At 38.6% G+C, this 25,018-nt stretch overlaps 1 protein-coding gene across 3 annotated transcripts; it reads left to right on the top strand.

Annotated features, from left to right (window-relative positions):
* Nucleotides 1-898: 898 nt before the first annotated feature.
* Nucleotides 899-24,835, top strand: LOC140795544 (serine/threonine-protein kinase STY8-like). Of its 3 annotated transcripts, XM_073148179.1 has the most exons (15): nt 899-1,301; nt 2,046-2,160; nt 3,202-3,284; nt 5,669-5,741; nt 7,194-7,304; nt 8,937-8,987; nt 11,236-11,369; nt 11,481-11,588; nt 11,784-11,857; nt 18,966-19,141; nt 19,771-19,866; nt 22,952-23,032; nt 23,143-23,193; nt 24,092-24,232; nt 24,376-24,835. In XM_073148179.1, exons 1-15 carry the CDS (start codon nt 1,102-1,104, stop codon nt 24,415-24,417), a joined length of 1,536 nt encoding a protein of 511 aa, XP_073004280.1. In that variant the 5' UTR covers nt 899-1,101; the 3' UTR covers nt 24,418-24,835. The 3 variants fall into 3 exon arrangements, with proteins under 3 accessions (XP_073004280.1, XP_073004282.1, XP_073004281.1); XM_073148181.1 differs by lacking the exon at nt 24,376-24,835 and having other exon boundaries at nt 23,143-23,268; nt 24,092-24,211; XM_073148180.1 differs by lacking the exons at nt 22,952-23,032; nt 23,143-23,193.
* The last annotated feature ends 183 nt before the right edge of the window (nt 24,836-25,018 follow it).

The following is a 25,018-nucleotide window of genomic DNA, read 5'->3' as shown; positions in this document are numbered from 1 at the left end:
TCCAAGGCCCGCACCTCTCATTTTTCTCAAGGGCATTTTGGTCTTTTCACATCGGTACCTTGTGCATCGTTTGTTGGCATGTCTGTCCCAAGTGGTCAAGTATTTTTTTCTGTTTCTTAAGAACTACGTAGAAATGTCATGGCAGATGATCTAATCAAGCAGATTAAATTAGTTAATAATATTGTCAGATTAGATTATTATTTGTTGATACTTCTGCTATTATCCACTGTCCACTTCTTTTATCCGGATGAGAATTTTATAAATCGCACTCTATATTTTATCTATTCTGTAATTTATATTTATTTTTAAAATTTTTATAATTCGATCCTCTACTTTTTTTATTTATAATTTTTATTTAATAACCTCGGTTATCTAAGCAGTATTAACAAAAAAAATATCAAGTTATAATTTATAAATTATAAAAAAGTAAAAGTGAAAGTATTTTAATAATTTAGTCACGGAATTATAAATTATAAAATCACCGAATAGTAAAACGTAGACCTATCCAAATATACACACTGAGTGTTCCTAATCCAGACCCGTACAACCCGAAGCGAAGGACCCATGAAAAGCACACACGTGGCAGCACCTGGAGCTAATACACATCATCCCGCTGACGCTGGGGACTATCTGATCAGCCCGACAAATCCGGTTTTGTTCAAACCATATCCAGTTCTCTTTCCTAGGAAGTTTACATTTAAAACCTTAAACTTAGAAAGTGATTTGCAAATTTCCAGTGAAACGAGCAAAAGGCGGGGGGACCAGTGTTTGCACTCTGCAGGTAGTAACTAGGGTCTTATATGAAAAGTTCCATTCCTTTTATTTTATATTATTTTATTTTATTTCCAGTGCCGCTCTCCCTCCCCTCTCCGAGACATTCCACGATGCCAAGAGCATACTTTTTGAAAGACGATTCTGCCCCCGCCAGTGCCGCTTATTTACCGTCCTTATATATTCGGGACTCTGATACGGAGACCCTCCTCACTCACTGCTAAAAGATTCCTCTCTCTTCTCTCTTCTCTCTCTTGCGCCCGCCCGCCATTTCTTGCAGCTCGAAGGAAACCTAGCTCTCGGAGTTCATGCGGTTAGATTGATCGGAACATGGAAAGAGGAGTTGTAGAAGCGATCGAGGACGTCGAGGAAGGGGTCGGGGAGAGCCCTTCGCCGCTGAGAGGGATGGGATCGAACGACATCAAGAGAGATGTGTTCGAGAGGCTCCTGGGTGTGGGGAACGAGGAGGCCGTCTCGGATCCCGACTTCAAGGAGCATCTCGACGCCCATTTCGCCCGGTTGCCGCCGAGGTGACGGCAAGCCTTGCGTTCTTGATTATGTGTCGGGTTCTGATTTTTCTTGAAGCGAATCTACTAGGTTTGAGTTCTTGTAATGGGAGAAAGTTTGATAGTAGCTTGAGAATTATCCATTTGATTATGGATTCTCTCTGTTCTTCATTGGATTTCTTTGAACCTTGATGGTTTCACGATCTTCTGTTTGCTCGGTTTTATTGTCACACGGTGGAGTTGGCCTTCGATTGTGCATGAAACTAGTATTTCTTGGTATACGTTTCTGTTATCCATTTCTTTGGGTTGGAGTTGGAGAATTGTCCTTTTGTTTCTTGTATATGCTCTGTTTTGGATTTCTCGAATCTTGATCGTTCTGTTTTGTGAATGATCACACAATCGGTTAGTACTGTTTCATTCTTCTTCTTCACTTCTTCCTTTTTACATTATGATATCACTATCCAGTTGACTATTCTGATATTTCTTGATTGATTTTTCTTTTGGAATTTTTTGTCATGGTGCAAGGTCGGCAGAGGGGGGCAATTTTTTGTCATGAATTCGGTTTACCCCGTGCTTCTTGTGCCTTCTGTTTGTTCAACTTTTAGGTGTCTAATTCGGAAATGTCTGTGTTTCTATGGAAAAAAATTTGCCATGCTCTGTCTGACCTTTATCCTTCATGCTCCAACTTTTCTTTTCTTTTGTTCCAGAGTGTGGTACACGTAATTCTAGTTGGTACGATAAAATAATTTTCGGTTGTTTCTTGTGCAGTTATCAGGTAGATGTGAACTTTGACAGAGCCGAAGTTGTTTTAATACACCAGAAGGTTCTAACAGAAGCCAGAGATCCTGAGAAGCGTCCAGCCTTCCACGTCCATTTCTTGAGGGTACAGTTCAACTACTGATTTATGTCGCTGCTTACTGTTGGTTGTTGGTATAATAATATATATTATATTATTTCTATGTCGAATCAATGTTCAGTAGTCTATATCGTTCTTTCCTACATGTTTGTATCTTGTGCCTATATTACATGCAAGATTCAAAAATTTTGGAAACAGCAGACATCTTAGTTATGACTAATTTGAGAACTGAACAAACGGCATTTCTACAATAGGAAAAACAGTCTCTTTTATTTATTTCGTAGCTTTTTAAATGGCATCAGATTTGGTATTCACGTGTTTTAGTTTGCATATGTAGAATAATATGAACAGTTTGATCATCAATTAGCTCAAAGGGACATTAAGACGAAGATACGTCTTACATATATATGAAGCTTTCCTCTTTCGCAGCACCTACATAATTAGCTCAATTGCTGCTGTTGAACTAATTAATAATTCATATTGGGTTAAAGTTGTAGGTTTCCATATTTGTGGTTGCCGGGTGCAGATCTTGTGACACATAATTGTGTATCACTGTATTGTACACTACAATGCTATCTTTTATTCCTTTGTTGTCAGGTCAACATTTTTTTCCCATCTGATTCTCTAACCAATTAGTATACGCAAAGCAGATTTTCCTGCCCATGATGACAAAGTGTCAGATATTTACTTTTTCTTTCTACTTGGCCCTGACAATCGCTGACACAAATTCTTGATTAACTGTCCTCTGTTATGGTGCTGCATGGTCTTGTGAGGGATTTGCATCAATCCTAAAATTTACTGTCAAAATGAAGTTAAAAAAGAAAATCTAATTTATCGTCCCCCATCCTTCAGGTACAACATATATCATTTCCCTTCGGATGTCCTATTTGGGCGACCACTTAAATTTAAGATATCACTAATACACCAAATTACTGTTAGACTTTGCTTTATGCAAGTCAAGAGACTCTAAACATGTTCATGGATGACATACTTTGTTCTTGCTTATTTCTTTAGTACTCATTTGAGTAGAATCGGGATTGTGGGATTGACTTTGAACCTTGCCCAAAGCTTGAAGAGAAAAAATTGGATGTGAGAGACAAGTCCGTGGAAATTGAAGATGTGACCGAGGTAGCAGATGCGCTCTCAGCAAGGTATTCTATTCTTGGACTTCATTACTATGGGAACCATAAAACATGCTATCAATTGACTAACATTTTAATTTTAAGTACCATTTGGTGTCATTTTCATTCCCTAATTTTCATTGAACCAAAACAATCACTGTATGGTAGATTATTGCAATCAGTTCTCAGTTTTGCAATATTTCCAATAAGTGTATTAGTGCAGTTCTGTTGGAAAGACTGCACCAGAGAGGCATCCAGAATATCGGATCAACTATTTCTTTAGATCTAATTTTCTTAAACTTTCAAGCATCAATAGAAGAGCTCAAAATTAATGGGTAAGATAGCTTGTACTGTTTCTAGATCAGTAAAGTTACTCTTCCATTCAGTAGTAAAGATCAATAAACCAAAGAATTCAACAGTGGTAGATGGCAAAAGAGGGAATCTGAATGACAAAGTTGAATAAAAATATATTCAGATACTGGAAAGCTAGTATATGTGGGGAGAGAGAGGAAGAGGAGAAGAGATAAATTCTTGGGAAAAAAGAATAGAAAATTGTAACGTCTAGCCAATAGTTGCTTGTAGAAGAAAAATGGTTCCAGTTAGTCAAAGGAGCAAGTCTCCGTATGGGGCATTCGAACGGCCTTGAGGCTGTTCGAACGCATTTATCCGAGAGTCAGAAGATTAATCAAGTGTTCGAACATTCAAATGCATTTACCCGAGAGCCAGAAGATTAATTAGGCGTTCGAACGCCCTCAAGGCTGTTCGGATGTATTTATCTGAGAGACAAGAGATTGATTAGGCGTTCCATCGCTCTCAAGGCCGTTCAAACGTCTGACGGCGAGGAGACCAAGTCTAAGTGTTTTAATTAAATATTTTTTTGCTTATGTTAGGCAATAAGACTCGAGCATGTTTGATCCTGTTGCGAAGTCTAGTCAAGTCAGGGAGCCACCTATAAATAGATATGGTGTGCACCTAGTTAGTCATCTCGGATTATTGAATTATTTTCGCAAGATTGTCTTCTTCCTCGTTCAATTACCTCTAAGCCGTGGAAGCCCTAGCCATCACCTTGGGCCAGCACTGCTGCCTAATTCCTCGTCTGGCCGCATCCTCTTGACCTTAAGGAACGACCCTACTTCTTCTCTGTCATTTCTCAACCAATTACATCGATTTCTGCCATTACCATCTTTACCACCTTATCATAACTCTAGGTCGATCACCACCATGCCTCATTGGGTTCCCTTTTCCATGATCTATCCCGATAGATTCGGTCTCCATTCCAAATTCATCTCAAACCCAAAAGCACTCGACCATCTAACCATTTAATCTTGAGTTGCCTCTTAACTTTGGAGATCCACGGTAACCCTATCTTTTTGCTTGGGAGTCGGAATCTAATTCCTCTTTCAGATTTGGACTCGCAGTAATCATGGGGTTAGGATGTGGTTTGGTGAGCCAACCCCAACAATGGCTTCACCCGAGGATGAGCGTTCGTTACAAATGTTTCTATTTTTCTTTTAGTACCCAAAGAAATGAAGAGGAACAAGTTACAAAATACAAAGGACCTTCAATGTCATTGAAATCTACTTCAAAGTCATGGATCTGTGCCGACCTTTAGCAATGCCCACAAAAATAATACTAAAGGAGAAATGGGTGAGAAATGTTATATCTCTACAGTCTTGGTTGCTACATTTGGTTTGATTATAAACTTATGCATCTTGAACCAAAATAATGGTACCTTGTTTCTAATGACAGTAATTAAAAGTTTAATGAGTCAAAAGGCATTGAGTCCTTGAAATTTGAAAATGCAATGCCTGTGCAATCTGGTTGCTGCTGATGTGAGCAGAGGTCTTTCCTCCATGATTCTTTAGAAATAGATTCCAGTAGACTAATTGAGTTGCATCGACAGCAATTATATTATGGGCTGCAACTCCAATTGAAACAGCTTTTTCTGATCTGATACAATTTGGACCAGACCTGTTTGTCTGAGCTGTTATATAAACTGTTCTCTCTGTTACAAATTGTTGACTTGCTAATATTTCAAGTTTTATTCCGGCCATCTACTAAGCTATTATTTTGTACTCTTGCATGAACTCTCGTGAATTCAATTGTTTGTAGTTAGTTATGAGTTATGACCTGTTCACACTGTGGACTGATCAATGCATTGTCTTCCCGGGTTGTAGTAGAAATATCTAATTCTGTGAAGTTCTACTCATCCTGAGAGAACAACCAATCTGCTGTTCTGCATAACAAATTCAAACATATTTTTCCAGCATGTGGCTTTCTAGAAGTTGCTATTTGGAGACAAATGATTAGAAAAGTCAAACAAAGTGGATTTATTTTAAATGACTTTTGCTCATGCTTGGAAGGCTTATTGAACTACTGATTGAGAAATTGTTTTCCCTCCTGTCCAAACATAGGCGTAATGTGACGTACATCCCGGTTCATGAGATCATATTTTCAACTATTGACAAACCAAAGCTCCTTAGTCAGGTTGGTAGGATAATACTTCTTTATGTACATTTATTCATAGAATCTTGATAAGACATTTCTACTTCATTTCTTTTCATGTTTAATGCTTTGATAGACGGGCAAGTATTTGTTGCTTTTAAACATTATTGCAGTTCTTTATGTAGGCCACCTATTGTATGCATCTTCATTCATGTTGATGTCTAATATTTCTACAAGTAATAGTCCTAAGAAACATGACTTAGAAAATGGAGGGCCTTTGATTTTGTCATTGAATATGAAATTTATTTGATCGCCATATATACATTGGAAGCAGTTGCTTGTTATCGTGTTGGTCCAGCTTTTGACCAACAACTTTTCTGGAAGTATCCTGACCCATGTTGTTTTGAGTCTGGATCCTCTTCATAATTTTACATACTAGACTGATGGTAGATAGAAGTCTTTGTAATTGTATTTAACTTTTTTTTATGCTTCCATTTTAATTAAGTGTGCGGCAGCATAGGTTGGCATCTCTGGCAGTGCTGGCAAAGGAGAGAGAAGAGTGAGCGAATGTCGGCTGCAAAGTTGGCTATGAAAAATCACTCAAAAGCCTCTGTCCAAATTATGGAAGCATGGAATAGCATAATGACCTACACAGATCTTGTTAATGTACATATATGTTCTTGTATTCTTAAAAATGGCATACCTGTTGATGTTCAGGTCTATTCATTAGGTTATTATACTACATGTTTCTCAATGAATATATGGTTATTCTTCATTTTGTAGTGCATGTAGTTAGTACATGCCAAAGGGACTTTGTATCATTCTATTCCCATTAGTTTTAATAAAAGCGGTTGTAAATCATTAATTTTTTGACTTCATAAGAAGAACTCCAATTCCTCCTACTTATCAACCTAAAGTGATTATTAGTTGGGACTCTCATCTGAACTTGTTACTAAATCTCCAAGAGTTTGACCCAACAATGACAAGATCAACTTCTCCTGAAGATAGTCTCAAACGTTCTGATGGAGATGAGCCTCTTCTTATGACAGGTTCCTATTGCTTACACTAATAGCCATGTGATGAGACGTCCAGATGGAAATGACTACAATTTCTTTGTTAACTGTAAGCTCTATATTTTATAGTTCACTCTAAATTGTTGACCTTGATAAGCTCTTGATCTTATACACCTCTAACCATCTCATTCTACTCTTTTGGTCCCTGGGAGTTATAATCTTGCTCCATTATTCTTCTATCCGTTAATTTGATTGGCAATTCAGAATTTCCTATGAAGTGGATGTTGTGGTAATTATTTATTTCTTGAATATTCTGATTTTGACAATATTGCACTCTATTCTATGTATTCCTTTTCCCTATACTGTTATATATCTTTATGATATTTGATCTTATAATTCTAAGTTGCATACTCTTATTCGTTCAGTGTGTTTGAAGTTTGAACTGGTTATTTGGTGTTCTAACTTTAATGTATTCTCCTAGCTATCAACTTTGCTATCAGAAATTGGACTGAACATCAGGGAAGCTCATGTATTTTCAACAACAGATGGCTATTCTTTGGATATATTTGTCGTTGATGGATGGGACAATGAGGTAATTAAATTATTGATGTGCATGATATTGCTTTCATAAGCACCACCTGATTTGTCTTATTTTTGTTTCTAGAGGCATTTAAACATTGATGATGAACCCTTCCTTATCCTAGGGTTATGAATTCAAAATCTTTTGATCGCGTGGTGTTTTAATTTATTTTTTTGTTCCATTTTCTTTGTCCAATTGCTTCATTAATGGAAATACTATTGCAAGAACTTTTGAGGTCAAGGGATTTAACCCTGACACCAAACAAACTTTTATAAATGAAGTCAAAAATTTCGTAAGAGTGATAGGTAGAAATAGGATGATTCTAATATCATAATTTACAGAAATTATTCTCCTTGTAATACTAGAGGAAGTGCCTTTTGTAATCCTGGAGGTATGAATGAGAAATCTTTTCTTAATCTTTTGGTTAAAATTTTGTTGCCAATTGTCACATACTAAAGAAAATTGTGGCTATAACTTTTGAAGTCACAGAGTTGACCTGACATCAAACATCTAATCAGGTTTACTAAATAAAGTAAAGCATATGCAATGTAGGAACTAGTCATCTAATATCCTGTATTTATGCAGGAACCTAAGTGTAAATGACAACATTTCTAACAAATTGTCAATTCAAATTTTCATTTATAGCTATCACAAATTCTAAAGTGCACCTAGAATGATCTTCATTCCTCCATCTTATCTCCATTCAATTGTAGCCATCCATTGGTATCTTCTCTTTATATTATTAGTCTATTATAGATTTCTTCTGTTATTTGCATGAAATATTGATATACAGAAAAAGCACGTTTGGAGCAGCTGTTATATCATGGATAGATATTTATGTTTTTCTTTATTGGAATAATAATGATGTTAACAAACAGTGGTAGCATAATGAATCTGAATTCTTGTTTGCATACTTAAAAAAGTTGTATGGCCAAGGAAATCAAACCAATATAGCTAAATACCATGCCATATAAGTGATCTCATTTCTACTGCTGCGTGCTACATCATTGAATATAGTCAGGACCATAGTTTAAGCTATAACCTATAACAAGAAGATAGTTGCAACTGTAGCTATTGTTTGAATAGTGGCTACCTCTGGTTCACAAGGCCTTGTTTAGAACTTCTGAACTTCAAGAAGATATAGCTTTAAGTATTGAATATGAATTCAACATGTGCAGACATAGGAAACAGAGGGAAAGCCTTGAGTGACAAAATTGAAATGAAAATGATGCCTAACTAAAATTGATTGGTAACATGTGACAGAAATATAAAGTTTGAGAAGATGTAGCTTTTAAATTTAAAAACGAATTTTGTTATGCTACAGATACAGGAAATCAAATACGGAAGTGGGGGGAATGTAGTTATAAAAATTAAATTTTTAAGTTTTAACGTTCGCACATGAATGTGTTTTGTGTGATCAGTGGTGAGTAATATCATTTATTTTGTTGGTACCAGCAACTTTTGAGGGCTAGGTTTTTACTTATTTTAGACGAATGGTCCAAGTAAATATATTTGGTCAAGACGACCAACAATGCCACTATTTCAGCCTTTCTGTATTGTCAAGGGGTGACATGATTCTATTTCTTTATAACAGGTACTTTTGGCATGTCCAAGTATTGCTGACTTTTCACTTGATACCTGCAGGATACTAATGGTCTGCATGTGAAGTTGAAGGCATCAATTGCCAGAAGTAAGGTAGCTCTCTTCTCAGTTTATGACATGTGCAGACCTTCTACTTATTTGGAAGAAAACAATTCATATAGACAACTCTCACGAACAAGTTTGAGTTCAGCTAAGCTTAATGGATTCCTTTTCCTCCATTCATCTCTATTTACTGCAAAGGTTTGCACCAAATCAAAGAATATCACATTCTTATTATTTACTCCTTCCACAATAGGTTTATCTCCCTTTCCTCTTGAGGAGTGTTCTAATTTAAAGTTACGGACCAGATTTGGAACGATTTATATGTAAGAAAATTAGAAATTTTTTTATGAGGTGGTAGCCTCACGTGTCAGAGTTCTTTGGGTTTTGATTTGAGTGGAAGATTAAGATCGGGGCTAAATGGGTTATCTGACGTTGTAGCGGTCATTGGATGGTGGCGGACAGCTGTGGGATGGTGGAGGTCAGTTGTGGAGTAGGGTGGCTTGTAGAGTTCTGGTGGTGGGATGGACAGTAGGCGACGTTCTAGCAAGATAAGGCTCGACAAAGGCTGCAGTGAAGAAGGGCATCGCTTCCGGCCATCCGACGCTCGCCGACGGCTAGTGGAGGCTAACGGTGGTCGCTGGAATGTCGACCTTGAGGCCACGATGCTTAGGTTTGTTGCAGCTGGGAGGGTCGTTGCGGGTGGTCCGCCGGCCATCTCCCGCGTCTGCAGTCTGGTTGGCTTGGGTGTGGAGGTCCCAGCGAGGAAACCAAGGGTTGGCGGCTTGGGTCGTCGGGGGGAGAGGGCTTGAATTGCCGCCAATGGAAAACTAAGGTTTCAAGGCCTAGCTTTCATCGCGGCTGAGGAAGACAAGTCGGGAATCGTTGCTGGCGGCTGCGGCGGTCTGGGTCTACAGAGGTGGCAAGGACTCCACCAAGGCCTGGAGATGGTGCTTTGGTCGTCATTTGAGCCGGCCTTTCCCCTCCCTCGTGAGTTGAAGAAAATGGTTGTGGGAGGGTCAGTTCCGCTATGGCAACATAGATGGGTGGTGCTGGGTCAGGAGGATTGCCGTCAAGGCTTGGATCGCCTTTTCAAGCCTCTCGATGTTCTCCTTGGCGGCTCTTGTAGATTTTGCCATGAATTCGAGTATCGTCATCGCCCACAAAGGTGGTTCGTCAACATCGGTGATTGGTGGCACTAAGAAAACCTCCATAGGAATGGAGACAAGTTCTTGGTCCTCCATGGCTACAATCGCCTCTTGATTAGCTTTGGGTCACGTGTTAGGGTTTTTTGGGCTCTAGTTTGAGTGAATTTGGAGTTCGAGGCAAGAAGTTATGGCGAAAAGAGTGAGGAAAGGTTATGATCGGGGTTGAACGAGTTATCTGATGTTATAGCAGTCGTTGGAGGGTGGTGGATGGCTATGGGATAGTGGAAGTCGGTCCTAGGGTAGGATGGCTCGTGGAGGAAAATGATGGCTAGGATTTGAAGGTGGAATAGGATTTTCTAATTAGATTTACTCCTAAGGAAATGAACATCTAAGATTAAAAGGTAAATAACGATACAAGAAATGGCTAACAACATTCAATAATCTCAAATGAACCATGACCAATCATATCTATAGGAGTAGAGTCATAGCGGATTAGATCCACATACGGATTTATCCACTTTAATTCAAAATTATTGATAATAAATAAATATAACCAACTAGATTTGACTCGACTCGACTCGACTCGACTCCTATGGTCGGATCATAACATTTAAGTAAATGACTCATTCAGAGTGCTGTTGGACATGTTCTCCTAGTCCTTCTAGACTAGTTTCTTTGGTCATATTCCTTTGTTAGGATGCGAGAACCCTCAAATTATACCTGTCAAATCTGGGCACGATGTGCATTACTATCTTTTGCTCATTTCTACATCTCGTTTTTCGGAATTAATTCTATCAGTGCCTGCCATGGTCTTCATAAGGGAAAATGATAGATGAAGTATTAGATCCACTGTTTACACGATTGAATTTTGGTTGGTAGTCCAAAGAGCATTGGTATCTGCTGAAACCTACTTGCCTGTCCTTTGAATGAAGTCTTGACCTCTTGCTTATAAGTTCTAACCCTGAAACCTACTGCTAGTCCTTTGGATGCGATTCTAACATAGTAACATGCTGTAAATTTTAACATGCTTGTGATTTCTGTATTTTGTCCTATTGTCAATGCTCATAAGCTAAGAGCTGAGGCACAATGACATGAGGTGGTTCGAATTGATAGATTGTGTACTGATAAGTTATGCTCTCTTGAGAGAAATGTAGGGATTGTGGACTGGCTTATCTCATCCTTCAGCCTCAGAGCAAATGCTAATGCAATCAAATGTTGATGAGTGGGAAATTGACAAAAGATTATTGGAAATGGGAGAACAGATTGCTTCTGGATCTTGTGGAGATTTGTGAGTGAATAATTAAGATATACCTTGCCCTATGGACTATTCTTGCCATTCTCTATTTTTAGATTTATGTTGTACTTTGACTTTGAGTCTCAATCTGATGTTTGTGTAAAGGTACCGTGGGACTTACCTTGGTGAAGATGTTGCCATTAAATTTCTCAGACCTGAGCATCCAAGTGAAAACCTCAGTGCAGAATTTGCTCAAGAAGTACGAATATTAAGGTAACTAACTTTTCATTGGGTACAATCAACCTAGCTTATCATATTTCTAATCTGATAGATCCCAAGGAGATCTGTTTATTGATTCACTAGACAACATTATTTTCTTCCTAGCTTATTTACTTCCTTGCAAGAACTCAAACAATGCAGTTTATATTACTCATAGTGCTTACCATTTCTACTGTCCCTTTTTTTCAGACAAGTTCGCCATAGTAACATTATCCGATTCATTGGTGCATGCACAAAACCACCTGAAATTTTCATTGTTACAGGTAACTTTTCTATTAGTGAATTTCATGCTAAGAAAGGAAAATAAAAAAGAAGCTTTCATCAGTGTACAACAGAGCAAAATTGATGTCTTTGAATTAAAATAGTTTAGGACAGTTTTGACTTAAAATTGATTTGCCACGTTGGCAGCTGTATTGTTATTTTTTTATAATAATAATAATGTTTTTTGTACAAGTGTTGTGCATCGTTTGAGATTTAGTGTTTACACTTTATAAGTGTGTCACTGTCTCTTTTATTTTCTGAGTGGAGTCCTATAAAGTTGTGTGCAACGATGGTGCCGTGCCATTATCGGCATAGCATGTGCTGGTCGGCACGGGGCATGCAGAACAACATGCTCCGGTGTGCCAGTGGCACACATATTTATAATATTTTTAATAAATTAGGATATTTAGAGATATTTTTGGATCTTCGGTATATCAATCTTTTACTTTTAGTTTAAAAATATATATTAAAACCTATATTTCAATACTTTATCTTTAGATTATTTTTGTAAATGACCTATTTTATTAAAGATAGAGCAATAGTTAGATGTAAATATTATTTAACACATAATATAATTAATTGCGTTCATTAAAATTAATATTATTGATTAAATACTCAATAATATAATTAAACACATAATAACATTTAACACATAATATTAATTGATGATAGTTCAATAATTAAAACTAATATCTAGTTGAACATAGAATGGCGGGGAGGATCAAATTCTTCATTTATCGGCACAAGAATAACATGAGAAGATTGTATTAAATCCTATTGATAATCTTTAAAACTCATTAACTGATAGTATTGCTTGTTTTAATGTCTAATATAGTTTCATACAAATAGAAATTTTGCAATTATCTTATAAGATGATTTAGATACTGAATATGCACGGGAACGACTAGTACTGACATCAGCACAAGCGCACCATTAACATATGCAAATTGTGGATATGCAGTATAATAAAGACGTTGTGACTAGTAGTTATGATTGATATGATGGTAATGATGATGAACTCATATTATCCTATGGGCGCACCTCTCCTGAAATCTTGCTACTTATAGACTTAAGTCCGTCTCTCATCTGGCTATAATCATATTGAGCTTGTGATGGTCCATTTCCTTTTTCCTAGCCTCTGATAAATTCTGCCTTTTGGTTGTCTTAGTCTGGCCCCATGGCCTTGATCTTGGATATGGCATGTGTAAAGTTTTTCTCCTCCGTAAAAATAATCTCTCTGAAATAATTCTGTAGTAGGGAAGCAATGTCTCATCTTCATCATCATCAATTTATCTAAGCCTTCCAAGGGATCAATTGATCGTGAAAATAATCTAACTTGATGACTAGTAATCGGTCGATAAGATCCAACTTGACTAGTAGTTAATTGATGATTGATGGGCTCCACATGTCTGTTACAATCGCCTTCGAGGAAGATGATTGCGATCCGAGTTGAAGCTTTGAAGAAAACTGAATATGGAACTTTAAAAGATAATAGGGATCGATATAACCGTTGAAATGACCTGGAATTTCGCTATATTGTTCCTCTGGAAGTCATGAATCCAACCAGCCGGAATTTCATTGATCGCATGGGTAGACCAAAAGATATGGGAGAATATTGATCAAGGGTCAGGGGTGGCAAGATGAACGTGGATCATGGAAAATGATGATATGGTTAAGGTAAAGGTTATAGAAGTGGAAATGACTGTGGTAGATAGGATAGTGCCTTGAGCAAGTTGAGGGAGGAGAAGAGGGCCTCCAAGTCGAATTGGTTGGCGGAGTGAGGAAAGAGAAGCGACGGAGTTGTAACCTCCGTCGTGGATGGAATCTCGAGTGGGTACTGAGGGAGAGAAAGATGGAGGGAAAAGTTTGGCCCAAGTCTAGATGCAAAACAAAACCTAAATATCCAATAATCCCAAAATGACTGCCATTCTACACATTTAGAGGCTAGCTATATGTCGAAAAATAATAAGTAAACCCTAATTCAAAATATCTTAGTCATTGGGCGTTCGAACAGGCAAAACAGTGCCTCTATATTTGCGAACGTTATATAGACAGTCGAACGCCTCGTTCGAATGGCCCTTCCTGGCATTCGAATGCCTAACTAGGAATCCTTATTCTTCAAAAACAAAAATGGTCCAGTTCGAGGAGGATTCGTCATGTCCAATCCGTATCATAATCACGAACCGCAACAACCTACCATGCTTTCCTCACCTTGTCCTCAAAGTGCAAAGTGGAAAAAATGGTCCATTAAGTCCTCCATCTCCTATGTCGCCTCATCCGTGGGTCGTCCTTGCCACTCCACCAGACTCTCCGTCCCCAAGCGCCTATCATGTCAACGTGATTGCTTGCTAGGACTTGTACTGTCTTGTCCATCTCATGCTCCTCAGTAGGCGGAAAGTCGGTTCCTATGGCTAGATCGGGTCTAATCCGAGCTTTCAGAACTGAGACATAGAAACTGGATATACTCGTGTCCCTTCAGGTAGCTCTAAGCGACAAGCTATGGGTCTAATATGCTCCAACACCTTGTATGGGCCGAAGAACTGATAAGACAACTTTTAGTTTTGCACAAACTGCAAGGTCACTTGGCGATATGGTTGTACCTGCATAAAAACCAAATCGTCTCAATGTCTTATTTCGATCCATCAGCTCTAAGTTTGCCTCCGACCTCTCTACAACTATCAACCGATCATATGCATGTAGCACAGAGGTTGTCTATCATATACTGCCTCAAATGGAGTCATCTGAATGTTGTGGTGGTAGGTGGTATTAGAAGACTACTTTGCCGAAGGCAAATATTGCGACCACTCTCTCGGTCGGTCTACCACGAAGCATCTCAAGTACTGCTCAATGCATCAGTTGACTACCTCGGTTTGGTCGTTTGTTTGTGGATGCTAGGCCGAACTGAGTGTCAAGCGTGTCCCTTGCAATTTGAAGAACCCCGCCCAAAAATCACTAATGAAAATGTGGTCCCTATCAGAGTTGAAAGTGAGCATATTTGCTCAACTTGTGGACAACCACCAAAACCACTAAGCACCCCCATACCTCGAGCAGCCTACTAGATCTGCTTCAGAATTGGTAATGGATAGAGTAGTCCAGCTGGCTTGAGAGACTCCGTCTTCGTTTGTTGGCAGATTTGGCACTCCTTGACGTAGCGCTTTACATTCGCCTCCATTCCTATCTAGGTATATCTTTAAGAAAGCCACTTGTAAGTACTCAACACCCTTTCGTAGCCCGCTACTAGAGATCATGGAAGTGCTTCTTGAGGTCAGCGGCCATGCCATTTACTAAAATCACATGTTTCAAATACTCCACCTGTTTCTCTCCCCATAAACACTTTGATTTCTTGACCTTGAGCTCAAGTTTCTTCAGCAAATTCAATACCTCTCTCAAGTGCTGCAAGTGATCATCCCAAGATTTGCTATAGATAAGAATATCATAGCATATATCGACGAAGCAAGGCACGTAAGATATCGTTTATCAAGCCTTGAAACGTCGTCGGTGCATACGACACAATTAAAAACTCATAGTGGTCGCCATGAGTTTGAAATGTCGTTTTGTGTACGTCATTGGGATGCACTTGGATCTGGTGGTATCCGACTCTTAAATCTAGTTTGCTGAAGGAGGCGCTCGCCAACTCGCCCAAAACTCCTCAATGACTGAAATGGGGTACCGATCCTTGATAGTGATGGGGTTCAACGTTCAGTAGTCCACACAGAATCGCCAACTCCTATCATTTTTCCTCACCAGCAGCACAAATGATGAATATGTACTCCGACTAGGCTATATGATCCCCTGGTTCATCATCTCGGTCACCACTCTAGAGATCTCCTTCTGAACGTGAGGGTAGTGGTAAGGCCTCACGTTCGCTAGTCTGGCGCCCGTCATGATTTGTATGCGGTGGTCCTCCTGACGCGCTGGTTGTAATCCTTTCAGCTCCTCAAAGAGGACCGAAAACTCTAGTAAGATATGAGCCAAATCATCAGCTATACCTGGCTTATGTGTCTCTTTAGAGTCATCCTCATGCTCATCACCAACATCGACCTCGTCCTCATATACATCCTCCTCAGCCTCGCCATCGATAAGCATATCACCGAATCGGTTTGTTGCACGTAGCGGTGCCTCGAGGTGAACTTCTTGTCGCACTTGAAGCACAACCCTTTGACCCTTTGCTCCACCTAGGAGCTGTCTTCACATCAGTGAAAGTACGAAGTGGGGGTTGTTGTCCCGCTGCACCCATATGAGCCCGCGGCGGTTAACTCGAGCCGCCAGGTGCATGCGTCTGCTTTAGTTGTGTCTTGTTGCTCCATGGTTGCCTTGAGTGCCCTCTAAGTGCTCAATATTTATTCTCTATGAGTAGAGTATCCTCTATGGCTTGCCTCAAATCTATAGGTCGTTATGCTCGAAAATCGGTTTGAATGTCCTCCCGCAAGCTGATAATAAAGGTGGATTTAAGCTGAATATCTCACCATGGTGGTGTGCATCGACTAGACACTTGCTCAAATTTCTCTTGATAAGCTCACCGTTGTCTTCTGGACCGTTGTCATCAAAATGACATGGAAGTCTTCATAGACTGACAATCCAAACCGTTTGTAGACCAAATGATGAAACTCCGCCCACGTTTCGATCAAGCTTTGAGTGGTAGCTGACCGAAACCACCATAACGCTGCATCCTCGAGGTGAAATGATGTGAGGAGAACCTTTTGGTTCTTATCCGTGCCTCGGAAGACGAAGAATTGTTTGGTACGATATAGTCAATCAACCGGATCTCCACCTCGAAATTTAGGAAACTCTAACCGAATCGTGCACTCACGGATGTTGGTACCGCAGTTGGGGTCGAATCTTGCTCCAACCATAATCGGAGGTGGGTTCTCCTTTGGCCATAGATGATTCCTCGTATGTCCTCTTTTGGCTCCTTGAGCATCCTCATCATCTCTCTCAATCTAGGGATCGTCGTCATCATCATCATCATCATCATCATCATCATCATCATCATCGTCGTCGTCGTCGTCGTCGTCTTCAAACCGGGCTGGTTGACAAGGCCCACCGTCAGGAGTTTGAATGGCCTTGCAAAGCTGTTTGAATGGCCAACAGTGTTTTTATAAGTGCGAACGCTATGAAGGCATTCGAATGCCCCAGCCAGAAGTCTATTTTTTAAAAACAAAAACGGTCTAGTTCGGGTCAGGTTAGTCAAGTCCAATCTGTATCATAATCACAAACCGCAACATGACTTTATATACTAAGAAAAGATAAAATCTCCTCGACTAATTGTGTCATCATTATAATGGTTAGCTTTTCATCTTTTTTGGATGTTGTGTCTGGTGGTGAAAGTGGATGTTATTTTAATTAAAGTATGATACATTCTAAATATAAAATTGAATCGGAAGATGCATGGGACTTGACAATGAGTATTAAAGTACTTACCTTGCAATTCATTAAGATTAATTACATCTACACCCCCTGAACTATACCTGATTTTCATAGGGACCCCTTAAACTTTTTCTCTAAACTTTGAGAAAATTTTAATGTCACTCTTCTGTTAAAGTGCCGTTAAAAAAATTGGGTGAGTTAGCTTACGTGGCAGTGATATCAAACATAATAAATCCAAAATAACCTAGATGCCCTCATTGGAGGGAGCTTTAATTTTATTTGACCCTTTATATATATTAATATCATTTTAATTTTTTTATTATCATCTTCAATCGTTGCTCACCATCACTATTTCCTCCCCTTCACTATCACTAACTTCTCCCCCACATTCCCTATCTCCTTTCCTGGCCTCACCATTAGCAGCATCGACAGTTGTGCCGATCTCGAGGGGGTAGTCGCGGCGGATCCCTTTGTCGGCCTTAAGGAGGAGCTTCCGTCTGCAGCAGCTAAGGAGGATGGTGTGGCTCCAACGGGACTGGCCATGATGGTAACCTCATAGGCTGATCCATCCCCAGCTGGCGGTGGTGATCGGCCGTCTACTTCTCCGATCTAGCAGCCATATCCTTTTGTCGCCCTGTGGCGGAGCTTGAGGTCGAGTGATAGGGCAACTACAAAGTAAGGGGAGATAGAGAAGTTGGTTTTAGCTCGGTGGCCGCGGAATCGGAGGGCGGCAGCATCGTAGGCCATCTTCGCCATGTCAGTTCCACCTATGCTCGATAGGTGCCACATGTCCGGGGAACACGAGCAGGAACAGCGGCAGTGAGCCTATCTAGTAGATATGGTCAGCTTTCTGGATCTCCATCCACCGCTCGATCCAATGGATGTACCCGAATGGTCACCATCATCACCCCCATATTGAAGAAGCACGGCAACCAATTGAATCGAGATAGAGATGAGGTCTCAGACCCGGTTCGGGTCGAAGTGGTAGAACTTGAACCGAAGATGGGGAAAGACAGACTGGACCAGCGGCTCGAGGCCACAGGGAGGCACCTAGCAGAATTCGGCGGCATGTTGGGGCATAGGCCTTCTCTGGTGGTGTGAAGGGGGTTTTGGTTTGAGTGGGTTCGAGAGGAGGAACAATGGGGTCTAATTATAATTTTCTAATTTCATTTAATTTTGCTAACTAAATGGATAAGCTCGTTTACTTATTAGGGATATAATTGTCATTAGATATTCTTTCACTGCTTTAGGCGTTTCACTTTGCCCTAAAATTTATGGGGGACATTGTAACGTTAAAAAGTTTTGGGGTGTCCCCGTGAAAATTAGGTATTGTTCAAGGGGTGTAGATGCAATTAATTTTTTTGTATTATAATTATTTTCATTTCCATATGAAAGCTAACATGGTTTCTCCATAGAGGAAAGAAAGGTGTTGCTCTGATAATATGCTTCTTCATTGCTTCTCAACTCATTCTCATCATTTTCCTTCTCTTCGTCTTTTTTCTCTCTATTTAAGGGGGGAATTCATTTTCCCTGTATTAGAAGATTTCTGTCGCTGATTCTGTCCAAAATGAAACAAGCCATGGTTGGAATTTTTTTTTTCATGCAAGATAATTACCTGGAAAGTTTCTGTGATGATAAATTTTGCTTTCCTATGCTTTTCTGTGCTTTTATCAGATCATGGCTGGTTATTATGGTGAAGTAATTGCTGCTGTTGACTTGGTAACTTATTGGAATTTCTTGCAGAGTACATGGCTAGAGGAAGCCTCTACAATTTCTTGCACAGGAGACATAATGGGTTGGAGCTTCCTCTTTTGCTGAAATTTTCACTTGATATCAGCAGAGGGATGGACTATTTGCATCAAAACAACATTATCCATAGGGATTTAAAGACCGCTAACCTGCTGATGAATGAGGATCATGTATGTCCATTGCTATTTGGAATCTTGGATGATTAATTCTGCTATACGCTAAAATATATAATCTTGACATGATGATAGTATGCGTAAATTTACTTGATATTTTTTAGTAGCATGAGATATCTATAATTGCGGTACAGGACTTGGAGACCATCTGGGACCAATATTTAGAGCAAGCTCATCGAGCATTAAGATTAGACACTAAAGAGTAAAGTCATATATGAGGTGGGACTTTTCACTTTTGTGCCTTGGGAGGAAGATGGGATCATTTGTCAAATTGTTAATCTTTCTCATTTGGCAACTATTACCTAGCGGACTATCCAGGATATCTCCTCACAACCATTTTGTTGAGTAGAAGCTTAGAGGATGATAATGTTACTGTGAAACTACAATTTAAAATGGATTGATGGATTCAAGACAATCATGCAATTTCTCCGCGATTGGATATATTGAAAGAGATCCTAGCACATACTTCAAGCAATCATATGATAAAACAGTAAACATGTTCTTGAGAGCTTATAGTTTTATGTATGATAGATGATACAAGAAAGCATTATTCGAGAACCTTCTGTTTCAACCCCCTATTGAAATTTGAAATGACAAATGCATTATGCTTTTCTTGTCTATTTTAGGTTGTTAAAGTGGCAGACTTTGGTGTCGCTCGGTTTCAAGATCAAGGAGGAGTTATGACAGCAGAAACAGGAACATACAGATGGATGGCTCCTGAGGTGTTGCTTCTTACTATACTACTAATAAATTTTCAATCATAGATACTGTAGGTAATCTATATAAAAGAAGTAAGTTCATGTTGTACTCATTTAATAAGGGTCTATAGTCCTATGAAGATCGTTTTATTTATTAGCTTTATGTCATTCTTCCATGTAGCATAATGACTCTTGACTATAGATTAATTTCATCACAACATTAGTGTCCCGCTGGCACATGGGGCATATTGAGTTGAGGTATATATTCTTCATAACGGGATTGATATATTGTGCTGAGGCATACCTCATATTTCCCAAAATCTATACTCATCCTCGTTCTTTTCAAGGAAAAGTATCCATGTTCTTTTCAATTTTTATCCACCCCCCTTTCCCCCCACCCACATTAACACACTCAAAATCATTGATACTTTTCACACTGATGCATGCAAACTCCTCTGTCGCACTCTTATTTGTATGAGCAATATTATTACAGACCATATTTGGACCGATCTGTTTGTAGAAAAAATTTAAAATTTTTATGGTACTTGCCTCATCAGTCTCAGATCTAACGGTTTTGAAGTGAAGTGATTTTGAGGCCGGGGTGAAAAGTTATGAAGGAAACAGTGGAGATAGGTCGAAACTGGACAGAGATAAAAATAACGACATCGCGGCGATCGTTGACGGGTAGTGGACGACACTGAGGTAGTGGAGATTGGTTGTATGAGTTGGTGACTCGTGGAAGTAGATGGTAGCTAGGGTTTAAAGATAGAATTAGAGTTTCTAGATTAGATCTACTCCTAGAAAATTAAAGGAAAAAATGAGATAACAAAATTAACCTAAATAAATAATTATTTCCTAATTTTATCATAATTCAAATAAATAATGATCACTTATATTCATAAGAATAGAGATATAGCAAGTCGGATCTAACTCGACCTACTGTACATACATATGTGGATGATCTGCTTTATTTTAAACTTAAAATCAATAAGTGAAATCAACTAATTAGACTCAACCTAACTGACTCGACTATCGTGATCTAATCGTATCAAATATCCAACATATAATATAAAGATTTCCTTGTCACCTGAACTGAGAATGGTTGGCCGTCCTCGTTGAAGAGAAGTGAAATCCTAGCTGACCCTGCCGGAAAGGACAATCTGCTTAAGTGGATCACTAAAGAGCATAAAAGTGGGATGCTGATGGCACCCCCTTGTACCATCTTTACCTAGCTGGCAGCATGCTGAGTGCTGAACCTGCATGGGTCATGCCAATCAACATGACAAACCATGAATAAGATAGAATAATTTCTAATTCCTACAGTTAGTTTAGTGACTTTAGTTGCAAATATCCACAACTGGATGTTGCCATATAGCACCAATTTTTTGATTGGTGAAAATTGGGTTTAAGAAGTAGGGAAAATTCAAAGTGTAAGAACCAGTGGACTATTTTATGCACTTTACTAGAGAGAGAAAACAGGACATTGATAAATGCCACAGATTTTCCATTTGGTGTAAATTGAAAGTGCAAGCATTTTATCCTGCTAGTCGGAACGTCAAGATGGGTCAATATGTGTATGCCAATGATGACACTGATATTAGGGAGTAACTCGATAGTCCCTCATCCCACCCGTATCGATCAAAGTAATTCAGTATTGAGTATATCTTACTTCAAAGACACCTGATTTTGGGGTCTTTCATCCCTTTTGATATCCTTTGCCTTTTAATCGTTGATCTATATATAATTCAGATTTTAGCAATCAAAAGAAAATTTTGGTTTTCCCCAAGTATTTGCACCAAAATATTTTGGAGTGAGTCATAAAATTAGAAACTAATTAGTCTATGATCCAAGCAGATCTACCACTTTCTGTGAGAAATTGCTTGCATTACACCAGTGCCAAAGCTTCAATTTAGTTTGTAAAACCTTCTCTAAGTCCCTCAAAAAGTATAAATGATTGGTTTTTGGGCATATTGAGGCCATCCAATATGCTATAGGCTGCTAGCAAGTAGCAACACACCAGCTTGGTATTACACATGCCGCGATACATGCAATGTTGAGCCAAGACCAACACTTGTTGCCTCTTGCATGACAATCTGTAACTACAAGAACTATACTATAGATCTTTTATATGTTTACAGTAGAGGGGGAGTAGGAAAGAGGTAAAAGTATATATGATTAACTGATAGAGACTCTAACATTGAAGAGCATATACTTATATATATGCAAATCCAAACTCAAATGTGTTTTCCTGTGCCATGTCCTCTTGACATTGGTAAGGTTCTGATATTACTATTTAGGTGCAACAAGTTGCTCTCAATCTTGTTTGATAACCACCTTAATTTGGTTTCTATTTGATGGATGTAACTAGCAAATACCATTTTCCTATTGCTTTTTGTTTTCCAGTTAAGGATAGGATTTAATTGAAATCATTACATTAATCAGAACTACGTGATAGACATTATATTTTGAGATAATTCCATTTAAAACCTCTAAACTATTATTGTTTTTCATATACATTTTCTGAACTTTTCTATTACCTACATACATCTATTAAATTAAGAAAAATATCCACATATATCTCCTTGAAGAAAAAAAAATTATAGGACCTCTAAACCCAAAAAAAAAGTTCAAAGAATATATGTGAAAAATGATGACCAGAATTACCTCTTATATTTTTTAAATGGATGCACCATGCAAGACAATATTTTGGAGATTGCTTAAGCATAAAGCATTAGTCTGTCTTTTCTCTTGGGTCAAGCACTTCATGTGTTTCTTTCCTTTTGTTGGTCAAGTGATTCAAGTACTTGACTCTATCTAGGCAGAGAGAGGCAAATAGGAAAAAAAACTTGCAGATTTGCAACATTTATATTGGAGAAGTCCTTCTCGGTTGACATTAGACATTATAACTGCTGTTTATAAAGACACTTTTGAATGCACCTCTATATACATATATCTTACCTGCCGCAATTTCTTGTTAAATTTTAAATTAGTATGAGATTGGTACTCTGCCTTCATTTCTTTTTCATTATTCAACATTGAGTTTGACTGACTTCTTGCTATTCCATGCCAAACTTCTGGTGAATGTGCTTATTCTTCTACTTCCTTTTAGGTTCTAAATCATCAACCTTATGATCATAAGGCCGATGTATTCAGTTTTGCTATTGTACTTTGGGAGCTTGTAACAGCCAAGGTACTCTTATGCTGTGCTGAGGTCTAACATAATGATGAAATATTCAAAACATCTCATGATTTAGCAGTAATATTATTTGACTATTAACTCTTCGTGTTGGTGTAATGCAGATCCCATATAATACTATGACACCCCTGCAAGCGGCCTATAGAGTGAGACAGGTGTTTGCATCATATAAAAAGAAAACCTTTTCCATTTACAATTGAGTGGATAGCAGTTGACAATGTTTTCTGCTAGTGAGTTGCAGTGTCTTTATAAGAAGAATGAAGCAGAGTATTGGTTAGAATTATGGAATTTTGCTATTCCAAATCCACTTTTTGAGCTCTAAATTTGAGTGTATGCACAAGCTCTCTTCCAGAAGAAGGCAGAGAAGCTTGGGGATACAAAGAATTCTCCCTTTCATTTTCATTGCCATTGCCATTGCCATTGCCATTGCCATTGCCTTCGTTCGATATCATCATGCTTGAACAACCTGGATTTTAGTAGTCACTAGGATTTACTTGCTGCTACATGAAAGTGATTTTACTGGGACCTGGAATTATTAAACTACAAAGGCACAAAACCAATTCTGATTGTAACTTCTATCATTATTGTGAAGACATAGGTAAGTATTTGGAACAATCATTGAAGAAAAAAATCTAGGGCATCTTGGTTCCTAAACCTCTTGGCATTTACTATTGCCCTTATAATTGCAACCTTTCATTTGTGCTCTTCCTCAATTAAATATGTTCTCAGTTATCTGAGCTTTAAACATTTCAGCAGAACCATCAACCATTCAATAATTGCTTATTGAATTACCATGTACATTAAATGTGCTGTGAGTCCTTTGATCTGTTGATGGTATCTAAAACATCAGTTTCCACATTTGATTAGGAGATGACAATGTGTATCAAAACTCATGCATTCTACCTACTATAATGCCAATTTTATTTCTCCTTTAAAATGCCGATATGGAAAGAATGTCTTTGGTTCTAGTCATTCACAGAAAAAGGTCTAACAAAATGGAACATGTCTGAATGTGCTTAACTATGTCTCATTTTTATTAATTCTGTTTACTAGGGAATGCGTCCAGAACTGCCGGAGGATACAGATCCAAAGTTACTAGAATTGATGCAGAGATGCTGGGATACAATTCCTGCTATGCGCCCTTCCTTCTCAGAGATAACAGTTGAACTGGAGGAACTTTTGAAGCAAGCTCAGGTAGTACACTGATAATATCTTTCTTAGGACCACTATAATCAGCATTTACTTGTGTTGTAATTCTGATATTCAGTTATCACTGAAGTTTTGAACTAAAAGATGTTCTTCAGAACTGGTTTGTGACCTTTTGTCATTTATTACAGGGATTTGAGGAAACAAGCCAACGGAAAGAGGACGACCTGTGAAAGGGGTTAAAGAAACGACTATTGTGAGTATACATTTGCTGTGATACAGAAACAAAGTTTTGAGTCAGATGCCTCCAGCGGGTAGAATATGCTACTGTAGTGCCTTCTCGTTTCTTCCAATTTTTCCTCTTCTGGTGTACTTGTATGCAATTCCTTCTGCTTTTTCCCCCTTTTTTTCAAACACAGAAGAAATCAACATTCAGCCTAGCCACTGGTTCTTGACTGGGCCTAAGCCGTCTTTTGCTGGTGGCTGCTGCCAATATTCTTTGCATCTCTCATCAGTCGGGGATTGTATTTTTTTTAACCCTTTCTTTTCTTTTTCTTTTTTCTCAAAAGAGCCACGCTTGCTGTACAAATAGACTGTATATAAACTAATATGCTAATTGATTTACTTTAATATCCGTGAATACTTTTCCAATTGTAAGTCTAATAGGTTGATCTGGAGTTTGTGGAAATTTGCCAGGTTATGCTGAAATTTTCCTTTCTAGTGTTATTCGATGTTGTCTTTCAGAAGTAGAGCAAGATCGCATATTAATTGAACTGAATCTGACGCCTTGCGTTTTCCCTCCTTTATCACTAAAGTGTAAATGCTTCATTTATA

Source organism: Typha latifolia, chromosome 9 (genome assembly GCF_019914945.1).
Source record: "Typha latifolia isolate L0001 chromosome 9, TyphaL0001v2, whole genome shotgun sequence".
In the NCBI taxonomy this organism is placed as follows: Eukaryota; Viridiplantae; Streptophyta; class Magnoliopsida; order Poales; family Typhaceae; genus Typha; species Typha latifolia.
This window is presented reverse-complemented; position numbering and strand designations above follow the sequence as displayed.